The sequence below is a fragment of the Atractosteus spatula genome, unplaced genomic scaffold (genome assembly GCF_055471065.1).
Source record: "Atractosteus spatula isolate fAtrSpa1 unplaced genomic scaffold, fAtrSpa1.hap1 Scaffold_106, whole genome shotgun sequence".
Taxonomy (NCBI): Eukaryota; Metazoa; Chordata; class Actinopteri; order Semionotiformes; family Lepisosteidae; genus Atractosteus; species Atractosteus spatula.
Genome location: NW_028296660.1, coordinates 9,769 through 34,095, shown reverse-complemented (window position 1 = coordinate 34,095; position 24,327 = coordinate 9,769). Strand labels below are relative to the sequence as shown.

General features: G+C 48.8%; 1 protein-coding gene across 5 annotated transcripts; it reads left to right on the top strand.

Annotated features, from left to right (window-relative positions):
- Positions 1-75: 75 nt before the first annotated feature.
- Positions 76-23,152, top strand: LOC148809885 (junctional adhesion molecule-like). 5 transcript variants are annotated; one of them, XM_088909184.1, is made up of 7 exons: positions 76-487; positions 5,259-6,616; positions 13,655-14,005; positions 17,130-17,480; positions 17,703-17,834; positions 18,836-18,876; positions 19,401-21,129. In XM_088909184.1, the coding sequence occupies exons 2-7, from the start codon at positions 6,193-6,195 to the stop codon at positions 19,515-19,517; spliced, it is 1,416 nt and encodes a 471-aa protein (XP_088765310.1). In that variant the 5' UTR covers positions 76-487; positions 5,259-6,192; the 3' UTR covers positions 19,518-21,129. The 5 variants fall into 5 exon arrangements, with proteins under 5 accessions (XP_088765310.1, XP_088765313.1, XP_088765312.1 ...); XM_088909187.1 differs by having other exon boundaries at positions 17,130-17,267; positions 19,401-19,517; XM_088909185.1 differs by lacking the exon at positions 76-487 and adding an exon at positions 3,114-4,346.
- The last annotated feature ends 1,175 nt before the right edge of the window (positions 23,153-24,327 follow it).

Below are 24,327 nucleotides of genomic sequence, written 5' to 3'. Positions count from 1 at the left end.
CGTTTGTAATAAATTTAATTATTATAACGGCACGTGGTCTGGGAAGAATCCCATGTCTGAGCATTTTGAAGTGGATGTAAACGACTATTTCTACAGACGAACAAGTAATAGGTTTATTCCATGCTGAAAAAAAGAAGAAAGAGAACCCACCTGAACTATTTCTACAGACTATTTCAAATTGTAAAAACATGAGAAAGTGGCGCGGACGTCATCTTTATATAATTTGTTAAAACTATTTTCATGATGTGAATGTATTTTGTTATATGTACCCCTGACGATGTCTTGAAATGTTATATGGACTCTTGCTTGTATTGTACTTTTCGTTATTGTTTATGCATGAATATTTTTTTGTGTTTTCGGTGGTGTTCGGTCAGCGAGAGTCCAGATACTCACTGCTCACGCCGGTCAGTCGCCTCCGAGGTTCAACTTCAGCGCCTCAAACACACCCGTCTGTTGAAAACCCGGCTACTTCATGGCCCACGGCGAGGTCAGACCCCGGTTAAGAGTCTTCAGGTCTCAGCTGAGCAGCAGACTCTCGTTGTTAATATTATTAATTATAACGTGTCTATGAACACATGATTAATTTTTCATTTTTTCCCACAATTTAAGCCTTATTGCAAAATTAGGTACTGGTTTGTAGAAGGGTTTCCTTCCAGTCCAGCAGGAAAGTCCTGTTACAATAGGAGCTCCAGTCCCAGTGCAGTAGAACAGTCTGTTACAATAGGAGCTCCAGTCCCAGTCCAGTAGAACAGTCTGTTACAGTAGGAGCTACAGTCCCAGTGCAGTAGAACAGTCTGTTACAATAGGAGCTCCAGTCCCAGTGCAGTAGAACAGTCTGTTACAATAGGAGCTCCAGTCCCAGTGCAGTAGAACAGTCTGTTACAATAGGAGCTCCAGTCCCAGTGCAGTAGAACAGTCTGTTACAATAGAAGCTCCAGTCCCAGTGCAGTAGAACAGTCTGTTACAATAGGAGCTCCAGTCCCAGTCCAGTAGAACAGTCTGTTACAATAGGAGCTCCAGTCCCAGTGCAGTAGAACAGTCTGTTACAATAGGAGCTCCAGTCCCAGTGCAGTAGAACAGTCTGTTACAATAGGAGCTCCAGTCCCAGCCCAGTAGAACAGTCTGTTACAATAGGAGCTCCAGTCCCAGTCCAGTAGAGCAGTCTGTTACAATGGGAGCTCCAGTCCCAGTGCAGTAGAACAGTCTGTTACAATAGAAGCTCCAGTCCCAGTCCAGTAGAACAGTTTGTTACAGTAGGAGCTCCAGTCCCAGTCCAGTAGAACAGTCTGTTACAGTAGGAGCTCCAGTCCCAGTGCAGTAGAACAGTCTGTTACAGTAGGAGCTCCAGTCCCAGTGCAGTAGAACAGACTGTTACAATAGGAGCTCCAGTCCCAGTGCAGTAGAACAGTCCTGTTCTCCAGGTTGGTGTGACGTGAGAGTTTGTCCTTCAGGAAGTGGTGGAGAACAGACTGACTGTGATCTAGATGTTCTCCAGGTTGATGTGATGTGAGAGTGTGTCCTTCAGGAAGTGATGGAGAACAGACTGACTGTGATCTAGATGTTCTCCAGGTTGATGTGATGTGAGAGTGTGTCCTTCAGGAAGTGATGGAGAACAGACTGACTGTGATCTAGATGTTCTCCAGGCTGGTGTGATGTGAGAGTGTGTCCTTCAGGAAGTGATGGAGAACAGACTGACTGTGATCTAGATGTTCTCCAGGTTGGAGTGATGTGAGAGTGTGTCCTTCAGGAAGTGATGGAGAACAGACTGACTGTGATCTAGATGTGATCCAGGTGTTGCTGTGTTTCCTTGCAGACTCTGACCACAGAGACAGGTCTACTGGTGTGATAGCAGGTGTATCTGTCCTGGGAGCCGTAGTAGTTCTGGCAGCAGCAGGATTTGGGATCTGGTGGTGTAGGAGGAGGAGGAGGAGGAATCAGCAGGATGGATTAGCACCAGACAGACTGCAGTCTGGACAGGAGCTGAGGGAGTTATCAGACACTGAGGACAGACAGACTGCAGTCTGGACAGGAGCTGAGGGGGTTATCAGACACTGAGGACAGACAGACTGCAGTCTGGACAGGAGCTGAGGGAGTTATCGGACACTGAGGACAGACAGACTGGAATCTGCACAGGAGCTGAGGGAGTTATCGGACACTGGGGACAGACAGTGGACTGGACAGTTCTGTATGAACAATTCTCTCTTTCTTCAGTACCAGCTGCTCTCAGTAAAACCTCCTGTATTTCTGTACTCTGTGTGTTACTGTTCTCTTCTGATTTGTCTTCTGACTGGGGGAACTCTCTGTAAGAAAGCTTTGTTTTTTTCAAAATGCTGTCTTTCTTAATATAACTGGCTTAAAGCTGGGATGTTGAATGCAAACTGTTACTGTGCAACATCTTTACACGTTTAATACATTTTTCTATCAATAAAGTGATGTTTGTCTGGGTACTTCCTCTGAGCTGAGCCTGGAGGGAAGATTTCAGGCCAGCAGCCAAATAACCCTGCAACTCACAACTGGTAACCCACTGAAGCTCAGCAGGGGTGAGCCTGGTCAGTACCTGGAGGGGAGACTCCTGGGAAAAACTATGGTTGGTGCTGGAAGAGGTGTGAGTGGGGCCAGCAGGGGGCGCTCTCACCCTGTGGTCTGTGTGGGTCCTGATTCCCCAGTATAGTGACGAGGGACACTGGACTGTAAACAGGCGCTGTCCTTCGGATGAGACGTCAAATCGAGTTCCTGACTCTCTGTGGTCTTTAACAATCCCAGGGTGTTTCTCGAAAAGAGTAGGGGTGTTACCCCAGTGTCCTGGTCAAAATTCCCATTTACCAGTCATGGCCTCCTAATAATTCCCATCTCTGAACTGGCTCCATCCCTCTGCTCTCCTCCCCACTGAGAGCTGGTGTGTGGGGAGCGTTCTGGTGCACTATGGCTGCCGTCACATCATCGAGGTGGGGTACACACTGGTAGGGGTGGAGGGGATCCCCATGACCTGTAAAGCGCTTTGAGTGGAGTGTCCAGAAAAGCGCTGTATAAGTGTAAGCAATTATTATTATTATTCTTCATCAGGGAGCCACAGCCTGCTGGTCTGCCGCTCCCAGGATTCAGAGTGGCCAGCTGTAGGTCTGATTACTCTGGGGGTCTCCAGGTCCAGGCCTGGGCCGCTCTGACGGAGGGGGTCGATTACGAGACTGGGAACACCAGAGACTAGAACACTAGAATCACGTCCTGGGCACTGCTCTCTCCTGCAACTGAAACCTTCTTCAAGAGGGGTTAGGGAAAGATCTTTGTTTGCAGCTGCGACCCGCTGGCTTGAATGATCCTGTTCCCGAGAGCCCCTCTCCCGGTCACCTGTCTTCCCATGCCAGATTCCCCCCTCAACGGAGTGGAAACTGCCCAGAGTCTGTGTTAAGGAGGGGCCCTATAACATATTAACGTGCATGCAGGGGTTATTAAAAAAAATAAGTAGAAGGAGTGTCTTTTGAGGTGCGTTGTTTTTCCCCACTAACTCGTTGATTTAATCCAGGTGTAAGGCGCGCATGCTCGCTCGCTCCAAGTTGACCTGTTCGCTTACCCGGAAAACTTACCCGTAAAAACAGACGCGACCAGTAGCCCCGGCAAGAGATTTTTGTTGTTGTTTTATTAAAAGTTTTTATTTTGGTAAATACAAAAGGGAAAATACAACAAACAGGGGGGTTGTACATATAAGTGTACAAATGTCAGAACTTGAGTGAACAAAGGTAGCATCAAGTGAATGAAAAAGAAAAAAAACACGTTGTCAACAGTACAGAGGTTGTGTGGTGTCAGGGGTATAAATACGTTTATATGCCAGAAGAGTTTTTGTAGACCAACCCACCAATCTTATTTTTTAATATTGTTAGTGAGTCTGAGTATAGCGTAAGTGAGTCAGATAATTATTTTAAGCGCCAGGTAGTTTTTTTTAACGCTACACCCATGTATGTATGTACAATTTTGCTAACATTAGAATGACATTTACCATTTCACGAACTTCTCCGTCTGGATTCGGAACGGTCCTTGAATGTGTGATGTACAGGAATATAACTATCATTTAGGCAAGAACATACCAAGTGCCAGAAGGCTGTTGAATAATGCCAAGAGAAGAAAATGTGTTCCGCTGTTTCAATATCTGATTCGCAAAAGCAGATGTGAATAGGAAACGGGTTGAAGGTTCCCGTGTCGACGGAAAATGACGTTGAAGAGGGCCTGACGGGCGACCTTTCGAGCGTGGAGACGGGTGATAATAATAATCTTTGTGACATTTGTCTGTTAACTGCATATATACAAAACTGTTTTGAATGGATCTGCAAAATGTTATTGTTCAACATTCAAAGGTAAATGTTAAATGGAAAGATTTTGATACTATGTTATATTTTGTTAGATCTGAGTTGGATAAAGGACATGTTTTTATTATTCAACTGTTAGTTATTTTGGCTAAATACTTCAGCCACCAAAGTAAATGGTCTCATACTGCTCCCTCTATTCTTGCTTTTAAAGTAGAATTACTTTTTTTAATTTAAATTCCATTAAAATGCGAAGAATCAAATAGCGAGAGACACAGTGGAAATATGTCAAAAGTATCATTTTTAGTTTTTACATTTGTGAATTCCTCTGAAGAGGTGCTGCGGTGAAGCGCGCGTTTCGTCCTGTTGTTTTATCTGCTTTAAAAAGAACGGAGCACCCCCGCTGCCTCTTTTAAAGACTTGCAGTGGAAGTTTGGTCTTCTCGATTTTGTGCGAAAGCCTTTTAATCAGCACCGTTGTACTCATTGCAGGGGTATAGTTTACTGCATCAAGTCTTTTGACACTGGCTGCCTTTCAAGTGTGCTCCTTCAGATGCCACCAGTGAGGATTCTGAATTAAATCGCACCCCGTCTTGCGGAGTCTAGATCTGCTGTGCTTGTCTTCCTGTGACCTTTTTTTTCTTACGGTTGTCGTTTGGGGTTTTGCGCTGCTGTTCCGTGAAAGGGTACAGAGAGCCGAGGCATAGAGCACATAGCTCTGACCGCAAGCCTGCTCGTCTGTAGAGATCTTGCGAAACCCTCAGCTCAAGGAGTATTGTTTCCAGGCCAGAGTCAGATTTCTACTGTTTTATTTGCTTCTATAGTTTAATAAGCGCTGTATGATACAGCATCTACTCAAGTGAATACCTGTTTGTGTGTGGTAGTTGAGTTACCCTTCCCTTGACTCCACGCAGGGGAGAATGAGGAAGTGCCAGCGGGTTCTGATATGCCCTCCTTTTCACAGGTAAAAAAGCGCAGCGCCCATTGGAGAAGAGACCTGTCCCTCACGGACGGCGTCCCGGCAACGGCAGGTGCCTCTGTGAGCACAGCCAATCCAGTGGCGCGCTGCCTGGGGAGTCCCAGTCACACTGGATATTGACCTCAAATCTTGCCCCAAGTCCCGCAGCTCGCCTGGAGGCACTTGGGAATCTTCCAGTGATGGATATAAGGATCAGAATAACGGTTAAACTACCGGTCGCACTGCGGCAAAGTGGATTGGAACAGATGGGTTGCAGAGGCCTGAGCGCCTGTGTTTTTAAGCGAATCTCACTTCCTCAAAGCTGAAGCCTGACGCAGCTGTAAGCTGCAGTGTGGTCTGTCGTTGGAGCGGTGCTTCTCAGACTACAGCCAGGCAGGAAACAAGAGCAGAGAAACTTCAGGTGGGGTACGCTTTTAACCTCGAGGCTTTGAGCTGCGTCTCGCGAGGCCGAGAACGGCTTCAGAAATCCCTGTCCCTGGGTCGTCGGGGCTCAGAGGCGGGGTGCAAGTTCTCGTACGGTGCACTTCCGTTCTCCCCCTGAAAGCAACACAAGAGTTCAGTCGCGCACGAGCAGCGTGGAGAAAGACGTACGTTCCTTTTTTGGGGGGAATCTGCGGGACTGTGGCCTGACCTGGTGACACAGATTTTAACTCAACCGCTGACAACTGCGGCTTCAAGACTTGTTTCTGTCGCTCCAGCCCCTGTTCTTGAATCCTGCTCTCTGCTTCAGATCTCTCCCCTCGGCTCGGTCTCTTCCCGCAGGCTTGGCGAGCACAGCCCCACAGCTGCAGGAGAGCACCCCGAGGTGTCGCTTACCTGGTGCTCAGCCACAGTATCAAGAGGCTCTGAACTGGAATGCTTGGGGCTTGTATCTGGTGATCTCAGTAGTTCTCGAAACCAGCAGACGCCGTTGGAAAGGATGGAGAACGCAGGCTCTGTTGCAGGTTTGGACAATCCCAACACTGCCAGGCACGACTGTCAGTTATCCCGACGCTGCCGAATTCATTGGAAATGGCCGGACGGACCGTACCTGTGCCGCGTCCCGTCTTGGGCTCCGGTGCCGAGCGTCACGTTGTCCTTTGCCTGTTATGAAAAGATTGAGGCCGAGCTGAGAGGACGGGAAAGCGGTGTGGCGCTGATTCTCAGGGGTCGGTTTCGTGAGCGGCTGTCGCGCAGCGGAGAGAGGAAGAGGGCGGCCCTACCTCTCCCGCGGAGGAGGATGAAGAGGACGCAGCAGGACGAGGCCAGGGCGGACAGGGGGACGGCCGACAGCAGCACGATCAGGCAGGGCAGTCCGATTCCGGGGTGCTGGGGAGGGCTGGAGGCCTCCCTTTCCTGCTCTAGTAAGTTAAACATAAGAATCCCCTTATTATTCCTCTTCTGAAGCTGTTTACAGTTCACACAGGATCCCACTACCGCCACCAATGTGACGCGACGGCAGGCAAAGTGTGCCAGTCAGCGAATGATGCTCCAGAACGCTCCCCACACACCATCCATCAGTGGGGAGGAGAGCAGAGGGATGGGGCCAATTCAGAGAGGGGGTGATTAGGAGGCCATGATGGGTAAAGTTGTGTATCCGTGTGTGTGCACAGCTGTGTGGCAGTGTCAGGTGTGTGCGATTGTGTATCCGTGCGTGTGCACAGCTGTGAGGCAGTGTCAGGTGTGTGCGATTGTGTATCCGTGCGTGTGCACAGCTGTGTGGCAGTGTCAAGTGTGTGCGATTGTGTATCCGTGCGTGTGCACAGCTGTGAGGCAGTGTCAGGTGTGTGTGATTGTGTATCCGTGCGTGTGCACAGCCGTGAGGCAGTGTCAGGTGTGTGTGATTGTGTATCCGTGTGTGTGCACCGCTGTGTGGCAGTGTCAGGTGTGTGCGATTGTGTATCAGTCGGTGCACAGCTGTGTGGCAGTGTCAGGTGTGTGCGATTGTGTATCAGTCGGTGCACAGCTGTGTGGCAGTGTCAGGTGTGTGCGATTGTGTATCAGTTGGTGCACAGCTGTGTGGCAGTGTCAGGTGTGTGCGATTGTGTGTCCGTGTGTGTGCACAGCTGTGTGGCAGTGTCAGGTGTGTGCGATTGTGTGTCCGTGTGTGTGCACAGCTGTGTGGCAGTGTCAGGTGTGTGCGATTGTGTGTCCGTGTGTGTGCACAGCTGTGAGGCAGTGTTAGGTGTGTGCGATTGTGTATCAGTCGGTCCACAGATTCCTTCACTAGTCGTCTCTAGCGACGATAGGCATAACGATCACGCGATCTGATCTCAATCACGTTCTTTTTCTTTTTGATCGGAAATAGTGATTTTCTTCTTCGTCACCACTTAAATCGTCAGTGGGTTTGGCGCCCTGCCAGATCTCGGTGCAGAGAGGGAAAGAAGGAGGATGGTGAAGTTGGTGCTGGTTTGACATTTGAATGAACACAGGGGCACGTAGGTCAGCGCACACGACATTCTCGCTTGAGAAAGCACGCTGTGGAAGTAGGTCACGAAACTGATGCCGTGATCTCTGGAATCCAAGTGACGTTGCTGCAGAGCAAACCCATCTGTCTCTGCGATTTAGCTCGGTTTGGCGTTGAATTTCAAGCCAGGAGTCGCGCGGTGGTGAGACAGATGAAGCACCAAGGCCCAGGTGCTGTCGAGATAGCCGAGTCCGTGCCCGATCGCTGGTGGTCCTCCCTGTCAGCTCAGAACCGGTAGCGTGACCCGAAACAGGACTCTGTTCTTTTCCACACAGAATACACCCTCCTCAAAAACAAGGCGTCCTTCAGCTGTTAGTGGTTATTGCTGATGCACTGTGGTGGTTCATGGGGAAACTACGTGAAACTACGTGAAACGTGTTTTCTAAATCAGAGATGGATAAATGGTTTCGTTACTGTCCTGTTACCAGTTATTCCTACTGTATAAAAAGTGTGCACTCCTCACTCTGGGTCATTGAACTGTTCCAGTACCTACCTACATGCCTAGGGGGGGAAGATAGCTTTATTCTCACCAATTTGAAGTCTTCTCCGTTGTCCAATGTGAATCTCCCCCTTCTCTCTGGTGGCGCAGTAGTACAGCCCCTGGTCTGTCTCTGTGACCCCCTCAATCCTCAGATCAGGAGAGGCAGTGGAGGGGTTCAGCACCAGGCTGAAGCGAGAGTCCGGTCTTATCACATAGTAAAAAGGCTCAGTCTGCTGCTCCACTTGGTTCTTACTGGCTAAAATCCTCAGAGCCAGGGTCTCGTTACGCTGCAGAAACCAGGTGGTCTCGTGTCGGAGCTCGAGGTCACAGGGCAGGGTGACTGTGTCCCCCAGACTGACTGCTCCAGAGACCACAGCCCACACAGCAGCGCCTGCAGAGGTTTCGAGAAAGGAGAGCATTTGGTTACTTAGCAGAGAAAATGGCGTTGCATGACAAGTGTTGCTCGTCGGTCCTGAGAATGTCTTGATGACTCTCGCATCTGATTTGAGAGAATCACAAGTGAGCACAGGCATCTTAGATGTGGGAGTGTAAGATGGTCTTGGGTTGTTTGAGATGGCTGTATATTTCCATCAGAGATTTTCCTGAAAAATGTTCTTTTAACCCCCTAATCTGAGAAATAGGCAGTTTCTCTTCACCCTAGAACCAACCGTGGAACTAGGTTTTGTTGCACATTATAGATGTAAAATAAAAAAATTACAGTTGTCTGCTTCTCGAGGAATAGCTCATTGTTGCTTTGTCTGTGTTCGAATCTGGCACGTCTGTAGGCAGATATGCAGCTGCAGCAGCAGTAGGGAAATTCCAACACCATTTTAAAAACATCTAATGTAGTAAACCGGCGTATTTGAAAACTTCCATTTCATGCCACACTCTTACTACGGGATATTATTCCTACATTTTCTGTTGCATTTAATTTTGACCTATAAAGTCTTTCTCTGTGCTTGTTTCCCAAGTGTGTTGCTTGTTACTTGAAAGTGCTTGTTTCAGTGACTAATTGAAACCACATGTGACAAGTGTCAGTTCTGTTCAGTAAAGGTTTACTGTACTAATAAGGCTAGAACTAAGCTCTCAAACAACTGCACAAACAAACAGAAGGTGAAAAGGTGTTTTTAGTTACTCATACTGACGCTTGAGCCTTCATTTGAAGACGGGAAAGATTGTGAAGTGTCGTTTCTAGATCGGCGCGCCCAGAAAACGCGCAGCGCGTCAAGGAAGACTTTTGAGGCGGCTTTTTGGTGTAAAATGCTGATCTGGATAAGTACTCACAGGTGACGAAAAGAGTAGCGCCCACCTTGCGTCCGTCCATCTTGGCTTCTGTCTCACCACTGCAAAAATGACACTTGAGATTGAAGCTTATTAAGGAGGTGTGAGTGGGGCCAGCAGGGGGCGCTCTCACCCTGCAGTCTGTGTGGGTCCTGATGCCCCAGTATAGTGACGGGGACACTGGACTGTAAACAGGCACCGTCCTTCAGATGAGACGTAAAACCAAGGTCCTGACTCTCTGTGCTCATTAACAATCCGGGGGTGTCTCTGGAGAAGAGTAGGGGTGTTACCCCAGTGTCCTGGTCAAATACCCCCCTGGTCTTTACCCATCATGCCCTCTTAATCACCCCCCTCTCTGAACTGGCCTCATCGCTCTGCTCCCCTCCCCACTGAGAGCTGGTGTGTGGGGAGCGGACTGGCGCATCACCCAGGAGGGGCTGCACACTGGGGGTAGTGGAGGGGATCCCCATGACCTGGGAAGACCTCTGAGTGGAGAGTCCAGAAAAGTGTGAGGAGTTACTATTGTCATCCAGCGGAGAAGAAACCCACGCTGCAGTAGCTCAGTTTGGTCACTAGGGGGCATATATGCTTAAATAGCCAAGAACAGACTGGCCTGAATTTATAAACCAGCTCTATCGCCCGAGGAATTCTCTGTTTTATAGTGCAGACCGTCGAGGACCTAATCTGGTTATTGTATCTATCGTGTTTGATTCGTGCTAGGATTCTTGTTTTGTTTTATTCATTTTAACAACAGAAAAAGATATAACACAGACAGGAGTAACATGTAACATACCAATAACATCGGCAGGGATACACACGCCATGACAAAAGTTTAAACGGAGTAAATAAAAACGAGGTCCGCACAGCGTTCACGTTTTTACATTTCGAAATCGTCTGTAAACACGCCTTTACATCTACTTCGCACTGTTCAAACACAGGACTCTTCCCAGACCGTTTCACTTTACGTACATAATAACGTGCCAGTATAATAAGTCAACTACAAAATATATTTTTAAAAAATAATAATATTATTATATGAAAAATAATATTTTCAGATTGTTTTTAACTAGATCAAAACTTAACATAACGTCTATTCCTTTAAAAACAATATCAGTATTAGCCTCTTTTTAAATATAAGTTTGCAAATCAGGCCAGAAGGTTTTTACAACAGGACGTAATCAAAATGAATGCCGTGTGGTTTCGGGGCTACTTTAACAAAAGGCACAGTTATCATCTGTATTGATTTTAAATCGCTCCACAACCAAGGGCCTTCAACAGACCTGAAGGTCAACCTGAGCAACTGTTGCCCCTAGCAACAGGCGAGCCCGGTGGGCCAGTTACTTCCGTTTCCGGTCTGGTGTGGCCAGAGCCGCCACCGCACAGAAAACAAATAAAAGGGAAAAAAGCGGTTACCAAGGTTACCAAGCGTTCAAAGTGAGGAATATGAAATATTAAGTTTCATATTCTCTTTCTTTACAATTGCAGAAGTGGGAAACATTCAAAATTCCATACGAATTAGCGTTTTTAACGGTAACGTGCCTTCAGGCTTCGATAAGTTTAATAAATGCATTTCTAATGGGCTTATTCGAAAGGAAGTGAACGGCGCATTTGCCAAAAGCGAACGGCCTTCGTCTTCGGTTGGGGTTTCCTCTTCCTCTCATGAGCGGAAGTCGGCCTTTAAAAATAGTTTTCATTTGAAACTCGGTCTGGTCTGTTGTGGCCAGGAAACGCCTACTGCTTGTGTGCACTTGCCACTGCGCTTTCAGTGGCAGGACATTCGTCTCCCAGGATGGGACTCCTGGCCTTTTTTTCGTGTTTTAAAGCGGTATGTGAACTTCTGCGTCCGATACAACTTGCCCTGAGTGAGCGGCTGTCTGTTGCAGGACAGGAGAGCCCCTGTCCAGTTAGTCCAGGGGTCTATGACTGGTTCTGGAGAGGTCCGGTCCAGTTACTCAAGGGGTCTCCTGATTCTGTTGAGATCCAGTCCAGTTAGTAAAGGTCCGGTCCAGTTACTCAAGGGGTCTCCTGGTTCTGGAGAGCCCCAGTCCAGTTAGTAAAGGCGTCTGCTGGTTCTGGAGAGGTCCAGTCCAGTTAGAACAGGTCCGGTCCAGTTACTCAGGGGGTCTCGGTTTTTGGAGAGCCCCGGTCCAGTTAGTCCAGGGGTCTATGACTCTGGTTCTGGAGAGGTCCGGTTCAGTTACTCAGGGGGTCTCCTGGTTCTGTTGAGATCCAGCCCAGTTAGTAAAGGTCCGGTCCAGTTACTCAAGGGGTCTCCTGGTTCTGGAGAGCCCCAGTCCAGTTAGTAAAGGCGTCTGCTGGTTCTGGAGAGGTCCAGTCCAGTTAGTCCAGGGGGTCTGTGACCCTGGTTCTGGAGAGACATTGTCCAGTTAGTCCAGGGGTCTCCTGGTTCTGGAGAGGTCCAGTCCAGTTGGTCCAGGGGGTCTGTGTCCCTAGTTCTGGAGAGACATTGTCCAGTTAGTCCAGGGGTCTCCTGGTTCTGGAGAGGTCCAGTCCAGTTGGTCCAGGGGGTCTGTGTCCCTGGTTCTGGAGAGACATTGTCCAGTTAGTCCAGGGGTCTCCTGGTTCTGGAGAGGTCCAGTCCAGTTAGTCCAGGGGGTCTGTGACCCTGGTTCTGGAGAGACCTTGTCCAGTTAGTCCGGGGGTCTCCTGGTTCTGGAGGTTCTCCCTCCTCCTGGTGTCTTCTGCGAGATGTCAGGAGCGGCTCACTGAGAGGACAGGTCTGAAGGAGCTGCTCTCTATTGGTCAGTCCTCTGTACCCACGCAGCTGTGACTCCTGACCAAGTTCAAGTTCATTCTGCCCCCCCGAGCAGCGACGCCTCTTCTCTATTTCACTCTCACACCAGCGAGACGGCGGGGCTCGATGTCGGCGCCGTGCAGCCCCCTTGCTCTGTTCCTCTCCGCCAGTGAGTACTCCGCGCGCTTGTACAATCCCGGCCCTCTGCTCAGGGTGATCATGCGGCTCTCGTTTGCACGTCCGTGTCTGGGATCGCCCGGGAGCCCGCGGCGCAGCAGGTCGGAACTGAAAGATTTCGAGAAGTGGGTGGGCCGGGGAGCTGGTGTTCGGTCGTGCTCGAGGTGTTTCTGTCTGAAAAGTGATTTTTGCCTTTCAGTCGCAGCGTCTCGACCACATTCGGGTCTGCGCTGTGGGTGGACGACACCTTAAATCATCAAAGGTGTCCTGTCATGACATATATTTCAGTAGCGTCTGTATCAACGACAAGGGCTTATATGATGAGGGAGACTCGAACACTTAAAACATGACTTTGGAAATCTCCAGGCTTGGGCAGGGGGAGAGAAGTTCTTGCGCTTTTCATTTTGAGTGAATAGTGTGGTGTCTGGCGACGTTGTAACCAGGCCGTTCTGCAAGATAGTGGGATTTCAAGATTTCCCTAAAGGGAGAGAAAATGCACAGAGACATTAAAGTGCAATATGGGCTCTTAATTTCTCTGTGCAGCTTAATACTTTAAAAATAAAGATGTACTGTTCACAGTTCCTGCAGGAAGAACAACTGTAGCCAACTTTAAGCTGCCTCCTGAAATGATCGGAGAATCCTCTGTGCTGCAAAGCGTATTCAATTTATTTAGCTTTTTCGCTGGCTTTCACATTTAAGTCCTCGAAGTAGAGAATCATGTGTGTGAATAAACGTGAGTTCATTCAGAAATCGTGCGAAACTCAATTGACGCAAAGTGACAGAGGCCACTCAACCGTTTGTGCGACGTGTTAAAATAGTTTTGTGCACCTGGAATTAATTGCGGTTGGCCAGTGCAAAACGAAGGTTTGGAATACTTAAGCAGTCGTGACTTTTCCATTTCTTCTTTCCTATGGATGATCTACTTACTTCCCTCTGTTTCTGTTTTGCTTTGATTGTGTGGAGGTGGACGTTTTTTGCAACAAATTTGTATTGCTACTTTGAAGTGTCATCACTGCGAACTTTAAAGTAACACAGCGTGGAATCTTTGCCAGGGTCAGAATCCTTTCGCAAGGCATTATATGAACTCAGCTGGGTGTCCTGTTGAGTTCAGCAGAATCCGTGCCGATTCTGGGCTGAAAGCAGTTTTCCCACTTTCCCCTCCCTAGAAGAATGTTCGGGATCATGCAACGCCATTTTCTCTGCCGAGTAACCAAATACTCTCCTTTCTCGAACCTCTGCAGGCGCTGCTGTGTGGGCTGTGGTCTCTGGAGCAGTCAGACTGGGGGACACAGTCACCCTGCCCTGTGACCTCGAGCTCCGACAAGAGACCACCTGGTTTCTGCAGCGTAACGAGACCCTGGCTCTGAGGATTTTAGCCAGTAAGAACCAAGTGGAGCAGCAGACTGAGCCTTTTGACTACAAGAAGAGACCTGACTCTCGCTTCAGCCTGGTGCTGAACCCCTCCACTAACTCCTCCAGTCTGAGGATTGAGGGGGTCACAGTGACAGACCAGGGGCTGTACTACTGCACCACCAGAGAGAGGGGAGATGTACAGATAGGAAAAGGCACCAGGCTGAGGCTCCATGGAGAAGGTGAGAACAGTTTATTTGTGAAGAGGGATGATCTGTACTGCAGAGAGAGAGATTCACATCGGAAACAGAACCAGACTGAGGATCAGTGTAGGAGAGAACAACCTACTTACTGACCTAACCAGTCTGATATCAATGTAAAAAAAAAATAAAACAATATGTAAATTAAGAAAATAATTTGCTTATAAAATAAAAATATGAAAAACAGACAAGAAGTCTTTTTAGAATTATCATCGAAGGAAAATGGCGAACATCCCTCTGGAATCGGCTGGTCATGGTTCACAGGAAGCCCTCTGAGGCTGGGGGTTCGGGGGGATATGAATAGAAGAGACCTGGGCTCGTCTGTAAACACGCCTTTACATCTACTTCGCACTGTTCAAACGCAGGACTCTTCCCAGAGTCGGTTCCCACGGTTACCAAGCGTTCAGCTGCTTCGCTAAAGTGAGGAATATGAAATATTAAGTTTCATATTCTCTTTCTTTACAATTGCAGAAGTGGGAAACATTCAAAATTCAATGCGAATTAGCGTTTTTAACGGTAACGTGCCTTCAGGCTTCGATAAGTTTAATAAATGCATTTCTAATGGGCTTATTCGAAAGGAAGTGAACGGCGCATTTGCCAAACGCGAACGGCCTTCGTCTTCGGTTGGGGTTTCCTCTTCCTCTCATGAGCGGAAGTCGGCCTTTAAAAATAGTTTTCATTTGAAACTCGGTCTGGTCTGTTGTGGCCAGGAAACGCCTACTGCTTGTGTGCACTTGCCACTGCGCTTTCAGTGGCAGGACATTCGTCTCCCAGGATGGGACTCCTGGCCTTTTTTTCGTGTTTTAAAGCGGTATGTGAACTTCTGCGTCCGATACAACTTGCCCTGAGTGAGCGGCTGTCTGTTGCAGGACAGGAGAGCCCCTGTCCAGTTAGTCCAGGGGTCTATGACTCTGGTTCTGGAGAGGTCCGGTCCAGTTAGAACAGGTCCGCTCCAGTTACTCAGGGGGTCTCGGTTTTTGGAGAGTCCCGGTCCAGTTAGTCCAGGGGTCTATGACTCTGGTTCTGGAGAGGTCTGGTCCAGTTACTCAGGGGGTCTCCTGGTTCTGTTGAGATCCAGCCCAGTTAGTAAAGGTCCGGTCCAGTTACTCAAGGGGTCTCCTGGTTCTGGAGAGCCCCAGTCCAGTTAGTACAGGCGTCTGCTGGTTCTGGAGAGGTCCAGTCCAGTTAGTCCAGGGGGTCTGTGACCCTGGTTCTGGAGAGACATTGTCCAGTTAGTCCAGGGGTCTCCTGGTTCTGGAGAGGTCCAGTCCAGTTAGTCCAGGGGGTCTGTGACCCTGGTTCTGGAGAGACATTGTCCAGTTAGTCCAGGGGTCTCCTGGTTCTGGAGAGGTCCAGTCCAGTTAGTCCAGGGGGTCTGTGACCCTGGTTCTGGAGAGACATTGTCCAGTTAGTCCAGGGGTCTCCTGGTTCTGGAGAGGTGCAGTCCAGTTAGTCCAGGGGGTCTGTGACCCTGGTTCTGGAGAGACATTGTCCAGTTAGTCCAGGGGTCTCCTGGTTCTGGAGAGGTCCAGTCCAGTTAGTCCAGGGGGTCTGTGACCCTGGTTCTGGAGAGACATTGTCTAGTTAGTCCAGGGGTCTCCTGGTTCTGGAGGTTCTCCCTCCTCCTGGTGTCTTCTGCGAGATGTCAGGAGCGGCTCACTGAGGGGACAGGTCTGAAGGAGCTGCTCTCTATTGGTCAGTCCTCTGTACCCACGCAGCTGTGACTCCTGACCAAGTTCAAGTTCATTCTGACCCCCCGAGCAGCGACGCCTCTTCTCTATTTCACTCTCACACCAGCGAGACGGCGGGGCTCGATGTCGGCGCCGTGCAGCCCCGCTGCTCTGTTCCTCTCCGCCAGTGAGTACTCCGCGCGCTTGTACAATCCCGGCCCTCTGCTCAGGGTGATCATGCGGCTCTCGTTTGCACGTCCGTGTCTGGGATCGCCCGGGAGCCCGCGGCGCAGCAGGTCGGAACTGAAAGATTTCGAGAAGTGGGTGGGCCGGGGAGCTGGTGTTCGGTCGTGCTCGAGGTGTTTCTGTCTGAAAGGTGATTTTTGCCTTTCAGTCGCAGCGTCTCGACCACATTCGGGTCTGCGCTGTGGGTGGACGACACCTTAAATCATCAAAGGTGTCCTGTCATGACATATATTTCAGTAGCGTCTGTATCAACGACAAGGGCTTATATGATGAGGGAGACTCAAACACTTAAAACATGACTTTGGAAATCTCCAGGCTTGGGCAGGGGGAGAGAAGTTCTTGCGCTTTTCATTTTGTGTGAATAGTGTGGTGTCTGGCGACGTTGTAACCAGGCCGTTCTGCAAGATAGTGGGATTTCAAGATTTCCCTCAAGGGAGAGAAAATGCGCAGAGACATTAAAGTGCAATATGGGCTCTTAATTTCTCTGTGCAGGTTAATACTTTAAAAATAAAGATGTACTGTTCACAGTTCCTGCAGGAAGAACAACTGTAGCCAACTTTAAGCTGCCTCCCGAAATGATCGGAGAATCCTCTGTGCTGCAAAGCGTATTCAATTTATTTAGCTTTTTCGCTGGCATTCACATTTAAGTCCTCGAAGTAGAGAATCATGTGTGTGAATAAACGTGAGTTCATTCAGAAATCGTGCGAAACTCAATTGACGCAAACTGACAGAGGCCACTCATCTGTTTGTGCGACGTGTTAAAATAGTTTTGTGCACCTGGAATTAATTGCGGTTGGCCAGTGCAAAACGAAGGTTTGGAATACTTAAGCAGTCGTGACTTTTCCATTTCTTCTTTCGTATGGATGATCTACTTACTTCCCTCTGTTTCTGTTTTGCTTTGAACGTGTGGAGGTGGACATTTTTTGCAACAAATTTGTATTGCTACTTTGAAGTGTCATCACTGCGAACTTTAAAGTAACACAGCGTGGAATCTTTGCCAGGGTCAGAATCCTTTCGCAAGGCATTATATGAACTCAGCTGGGTGTCCTGTTGAGTTCAGCAGAATCCGTGCCGATTCTGGGCTGAAAGCAGTTTTCCCACTTTCCCCTCCCTAGAAGAATGTTCGGGATCATGCAACGCCATTTTCTCTGCCGAGTAACCAAATACTCTCCTTTCTCGAACCTCTGCAGGCGCTGCTGTGTGGGCTGTGGTCTCTGGAGCAGTCAGACTGGGGGACACAGTCACCCTGCCCTGTGACCTCGAGCTCCGACACGAGACCACCTGGTTTCTGCAGCGTAACGAGACCCTGGCTCTGAGGATTTTAGCCAGTAAGAACCAAGTGGAGCAGCAGACTGAGCCTTTTTACTATGTGATAAGACCGGACTCTCGCTTCAGCCTGGTGCTGAACTCCTCCACTAACTCCTCCAGTCTGAGGATTGAGGGGGTCACAGAGACAGACCAGGGGCTGTACTACTGCACCACCAGAGAGAGGGGAGAGGTACAGATAGGAAAAGGCACCAGGCTGAGGCTCCATGGAGAAGGTGAGAACAGTTTATTTGTGAAGAGGGATGATCTGTACTGCAGAGAGAGAGATTCACATCGGAAACAGAACCAGACTGAGGATCAGTGTAGGAGAGAACAACCTACTTACTGACCTAACCAGTCTGATATCAATGTAAAAAAAAAATAAAACAATATGTAAATTAAGAAAATAATTTGCTTATAAAATAAAAATATGAAAAACAGTCAAAAATTCTTTTTAGAATTATTATCGAAGGAAAATGGCGAACATCCCTCTGGAATCGGCTGGTCATGCCTGATCATCCTGATCGTTGCTCCTCCTCTCTCCACCCTGATGACATCGTGCTTCGTCTTCTGTCTCTTTTACAGACCAGGTATGCGTTCACTCTGCACACTGTCCGTGCGCAATGCTAACAGTGATTTCAGAAAAATATAATTATATGCTGTTGGTCGACCAGTAGGTGGCGCTCTTGACAAGAATTTCCAGTTGAGTGCTTCAGTAAGGTGACCAGGGCCGGTGACAGGTCACAGCTGGTGGTCATTTCCAGAATGCAGTTCTCTCTGTATGAGTTGGTGCTCTTGTTCGGTACGTGTGTGACGTTTGACCTCTAAGCACACCACAGCTCTGTGAGAGCTGAGACTGCGAAGCAGCTTGGATGCTGATGGCTGCAAACCTTCAAGAAGTACTTTTGTACACACCTTTTTTTGTCTTTGGAGTGATAAAAAAATAAAATAAGAAAGTAGCCTTTTCGCTGCTGCTTTTAATAAACAAACTAGTTTAATAGACAAGCTCTCCCAGGTGGGGTTACTGGTGCAGATTGATCGCTGTGTGTCTCCCAGGTGGGGTTACTGGTGCAGAACGACCGCTGTGTGTCTCCCAGGTGGGGTTACTGGTGCACAATGATCGCTGTGCGTCTCCCAGGTGGGGTTACTGGTGCAGAATGATTACTGTGTGTCTCCCAGTTGGGGTTACTGGTGCAGAATGATTACTGTGTGTCTCCCAGGTGGGGTTGTAAGGGATTCAAGTGGATCCCTTCCTATATGTTGGAATCTTTAAAAATTAATTTTATGATATGGTATGCAGAAATTATGTTTATAAAATCATTTTAGAACCTATTGCTGCAGTTGTAATATTGAAACTAGGTGAATTCTTTGGGATTCTTTGCCATGAGACCTGTTATGCAAAAGCAATTAATTTTATTGCTTAATTGATTATTAGCCTCCAAGGGCTCCTGATCTGACAGCGGGGTGAAACACTGACAGTGGGAGCAGTATTTCACACACAGCTGAGACAGACAGGTAACTGTGTGTTCGTTGCAGAGAGAGGAATGGAGGAATTATGTCCAGTCTTATGAGGTTTTGTTTTAATTTCCAGGCCGGCCACAGGACAGAAAAGGAGACAGAGGCCTCGTGCAGGTATTTTGTTTTTGAGTTGTCCTTCATAAGTGGCAGAATGCAAAATTAGAATATCTTGCGCATCTGTTTCGGCATTTGGATGTTAAGTGATACCAAAGCAGTTCAAGCACATGTCGCAGTACTGGTCTTCTGGAATAAATAGTGTGCTCCTTCTTCAGACCCCAGGTGTGTCACAGTGAGCACAGAGAGAGGCCTGTTTCACAGTAATAACTGATGACAGCTGTCAGCAGCACACAGAAACCGCATCCTCGTACAGTGTCTCCTAGATCAGTCCTTGTGCTTCCGCTCATTCTGTCTCGGAGGTCCTAGAATTGTCCGGCAGTTACAGCTCACAGTTCGCAGTGGGATACTGTGACCCGGACATCGCAAGCCTCTGTCCGTTTTCAGCGGCAGGGACGCCGGCAGGAGGATTATGAGAATCCCAGTATTAATGTTCTGCAGAGGCACAAGATGGGACACGCCGCGTCTTCCTCGTTTGTCTCCAGTCTGGCTGTAACCTGAGCCCAGCCTCTGTGTGTCCCCAGGGGAAGGGACGGCAGCAGGACGTGTACGAGATCATGAGGCCGGCCGGGGACCGAGAGTCCGGAAGCGCGCAGAGCGATCGTCTCCCCCGATCGCCAGCCCAGAACCTGTCGGGGTGAAGCGGCGCTTCTCTTCCCCCTCTCCTCCTGCCTCTCTGCCTGCCCGCGCTGACGATGTGCGGCGTGACCGCCCTGCTGTTTCACAGGAAGCTCTCTGAGGCTGGGCTTCGGGGGATGTGAATAGAAGAGTGGTCGCGCCCTGCCCGACCTCACCGCTCTGCTCTTGATGCTCCACCGCGGGTGGACCAGGCACACCTGCAGATCTGAGGGGAAATGCCGCCCAGCGCGCTTGTAGGTCCCAGCTTCACTGGCTTGTCTTGTTTCGGCTCATTTGTGTTTCCTCATCCGTATCTTGTTTGTGCTGGGCAGTGGAGGGGAAATGGACCGAAAGATCTGAAGGAAAACATGTTGTTTAAAGTGCTGTCCAAAGGTTGGACGAGCTGGTGGTGCAGGAGTCTGCATGTTCTCCCCTGGTCAGTGACCTGTGAGGGACTGGTGTCCTGTCCAGGTGTGTGTGTGTGTGTGTGTGTGTGTGTGTGTGTGTCCCCTGTGATGGACTGGTGTCCTGTCCAGGGTGTGTGTGTGTGTGATGGACTGGTGTCCTGTCCAGGGTGTGTGTGTGAGTGTGTGTGTGTCCTGTGATGGACTGCTGTCCTGTCCAGGGTGCGTGAGTGTGTGTGTGTCCTGTGATGGACTGTTATCCTGTCCAGGGTGTGTGTGTGTGTGTGTGTGTGTCCTCTGATGGACTGCTGTCCTGTCCAGGGTGTGTGAGTGTGTGTGTCCTGTGATGGACTGCTGTCCTGTCCAGGGTGTGTGTGTGTGTCCTGTGATGGACTGCTGTCCTGTCCAGGGTGTGTGACTGTGTGTGTGTGTGTGTGTGATGGACTGCTGTCCTGTCCAGGGTGTGTGAGTGTGTGTGTGTCCTGTGATGGACTGCTGTCCTGTCCAGGGTGTGTGTGTGTGTCCTGTGATGGACTGCTGTCCTGTCCAGGGTGTGTGACTGTGTGTGTGTGTGTGATGGACTGCTGTCCTGTCCAGGGTGTGTGAGTGTGTGTGTGTCCTGTGATGGACTGCTGTCCTGTCCAGGGTGTGTGTGTCCTGTGATGGACTGCTGTCCTGTCCAGGGTGTGTGACTGTGTGTGTATGTGTGATGGACTGCTGTCCTGTCCAGGGTGTGTGAGTGTGTGTGTGTCCTGTGATGGACTGCTGTCCTGTCCAGGGTGTGTGTGTGTGTCCTGTGATGGACTGCTGTCCTGTCCAGGGTGTGTGACTGTGTGTATGTGTGATGGACTGCTGTCCTGTCCAGGGTGTGTGAGTGTGTGTGTGTCCTGTGATGGACTGCTGTCCTGTCCAGGGTGTGTGTGTGTGTCCTGTGATGGACTGCTGTCCTGTCCAGGGTGTGTGACTGTGTGTGTGTGTGATGGACTGCTGTCCTATCCAGGGTGTGTGAGTGTGTGTGTGTGTCCTGTGATGGACTGCTGTCCTGCCTTGTGCCTGTTGCTTGCTGGGATAGACTCTGGCTCCTCGTCAACCTGGAATTGGAAAACAATTGGATGACTATTCATTAATTGTTGAACGAATGTTCAGTGGTTGTTCAAAATGTATTTAATTTATGTCACACAACTTCACATCTTCTTCTTTTCTTCTTGTCATCATTAAATTTGTAATTTCACCTGCAGTGTCTTCCTCTTGCACTGTGTTTATTCATTTTAATGTTGCTGTTCAGGAAAGATCCCAGCCCTGTGGACACAGATATCGCTTGAATCAGGAGATTCAGTCAGACTTCACCTGATTGTTCTGCGATGTTTGTCCACACCGGGAATGCAGTAGTTTGGACGCTGTTGATGTGTGGACTGTCTACATTCGCCAGCAAACCGAAACGCAAACGCATGGGGGTGCTTTGCAGACCCCCTGCGTGATGTACTTCTGCACTGACAGGAAGCCACACCCTGTATCCTGTGCAGTAGCTCAGCTCTCTCAGCCCTGCAGGTGACGCAGATAGAGGCCACACACACACACACTCGCAAGTGCACACACACACTCGCATACACTCGCACACACTAATGCACAGACTCATATACTCACACACACACACACACTCATAAACGCACACACAAATGAACAAACACACAAGTTCACATATGCACAATGCACACAGACTCACAAATGCCCACACAGATTCACACGCACACACTCATACACTTACACCACTCACAAACCCACATACAATACTTATACAGTACACTTACACACACATTCACACACACTCATACAATCACTCACACACTTAACACACACAGGCGCGTGCACACACACACACACTCGAACACTTGCACACACTAATGCACAGACTCATATACTCACACATACACAAATGAACATACACGCACATTCACATACGCACAACGCACACAGACTCACAAATGCACACACACATTCACACACACTCATACACTCACACACACCAGTTTGCAGTAAATCAGAGCATCGCCTGTAAGAGCTGAGAGTACAGTACTGTGAATTGAGTTAGCAAATGACACGTGAACTCTGGGCTGCCTGTATTTGTCCCATCTGCCTTGTTTTCTACATTGTAATTTATTTATATTTTAGGCACTTGTCTCAAAAATAAAAGCAAGATACTGGCGTCTACTGCTGCCACTCACAAATCTCTCAAGTCATGAGCACTCTTACTGACGGGACAACCCAGCTCGTCAGTCCATCGCTGTTGCTTGGCGTAGAGAGCCACCTACTGGCCCAACAACACCACTGCAACAGGAAACTGGTTTTCCTAACAGCAGGGCTGCCCGTTCCTGCTCCAGTTTAAAACTGGTAACAGTGGGATCGGAGGAACAGACACTTTGCGTAATGAACACACAGGTCAATGAAAAGTAAAATGAAGGGCTCTTCTTTACACAGAGAGGGGTGGGGGTGGGGAACAAGCTGCCCAGCCCTGTGGTTGAAGCCGATACCCTGGCTTCTCTCCAGACACAGCTGGGTGAGCTCCTCCAGTCAGGACAGGAGGCTCTACTGTACACAGAGGGGGGTGGGGGTGGGGAACAAGCTGCCCAGCCCTGTGGTTGAAGCCGATACCCTGGCTTCTCTCCAGACAGGAGAGTTGTTGTTGTTATTGTTGTTATATGAGCTCACTGCCGGTCATGAAGAACTTCTGTTCTTCCTACTTGTATATTACAGCTAAAGAAGAAGAGCCCACCCCCCACTCGAACCCTGAGCCCTGCCCAGCCGGACACGAGATCCCAGCACAAGTGTCTCTGAGCTTCGCTCTGGTCTTTGCCCTGTTCTCTGCTCTCTTCTTCTCCATGTGTCTTGACTGGATCAGTTACAGAAGAAGAGTGAGAAACAAGTGAGACACACCTGTCCTGTATTTATACAGTCTAGAGACGCACGGTACAGAGACACACCTGACCTGTATTTATACAGTCTAGAGACACACCTGTCCTGTATTTATACAGTCTAGAGACACACAGTACAGAGTCACACCTGACCTGTATTTATACAGTCTAGAGACGCACGGTACAGAGACACACCTGACCTGTATTTATACAGTCTAGAGACGCGCGGTACAGAGTCACACCTGTCCTGTATTTATACAGCTTTCATTCCCACTCACTGTCACACTCGCTCCTGCCAGAGCACAGAAGAATCACCTGTCGATCACCAGATTGCTGTGACTATGCGGTCTGCTGGGAGATCTGTTCCACCTGTGAGTGATGTGTCACCTCAGAGGTCTCACTGGGAGCCTGGGGTTTTCAGATCAGCCTTTGTATCACTCTGTTCCCTGCTGTGGTTTGCTTTTGGATTTCTGACCCACTCTGAACAGATTGCTTGTGTTCTGTCCTGTGCGTCTCTCGGTTATGAACTTGTTTGTTTCTTGATTGGGTTTCTGGCTTGTGAGCTCTTCACCAGCAGTATGAGCAACGCCGTTACTCTCCCGGCTCAGGAGCGAGTGACCCCCGGCTCTGTGCGCAAACTAAACTGCACCCAGGCTGCGCGCAGATGTTAAGTTTATACAATTAAATGTTAAGTTTATATTACACTCTTACTGGACACACTGTATAGACACACACACACCTGTACAGACTCTTATTGGACACACTGTATAGACACACACTCCTGTACAGACTCTTATTGGACACACTGAATAGACACACACACACTCCTGTACAGACTCTTACTGGACACACTGTATAGATACACACACACTCCTGTACAGACTCTTATTGGACACACTGTATAGACACACACACTCCTGTACAGACTCTTATTGGACACACTGTATAGACACACACACACACCTGTACAGACTCTTACTGGACACACTGTATCAACACACACACACCTGTACAGACTCTTATTGGACACACTGTATAGACACACACACACACTCCTGTACAGACTCTTACTGGACACACTGTATAGACACATACTGTACACTCCTTTACAGACTCTTATTGGACACACTGTATAGACACACACACACTCCTGTACAGACTCTTACTGGACACACTGTATAGACACACACACACTCCTGTACAGACTCTTATTGGACAGACTGTATAGACACACACACACACCTGTACAGACTCTTACTGGACACACTGTATCAACACACCAATTTACCAATATTTACTGCTTTATTTTCCCCTGTTGTGCAGCGCTGATCTGCATGTATGTTTGATTTGGAAATCCTGAAGCTCTTTTACGACCCTAAAGCATCTTTTCAATTGAAAGAGTGAATTGGAGAGAGAGAGTTGTGCTATGGTATTGTTATATTAATAAACGGGGTTACTGGAAAGTCAAGTTAGCCAGTACGATTTATTATTATTTTTATTTTTTTAACTTTTTATTAGTA

Bases quoted from the DNA above. Each gene is read 5' to 3' on its own strand.
- LOC148809885 (XM_088909184.1), top strand. From the start codon at position 6,193: ATGGAGAACGCAGGCTCTGTTGCAGGTTTGGACAATCCCAACACTGCC. The intron at 14,006-17,129 runs GTGAGAACAGTT...GAACCTCTGCAG, and splicing joins GCTGAGGCTCCATGGAGAAG to GCGCTGCTGTGTGGGCTGTG. The intron at 18,877-19,400 runs GTATTTTGTTTT...GTGTGTCCCCAG, and splicing joins GAGACAGAGGCCTCGTGCAG to GGGAAGGGACGGCAGCAGGA.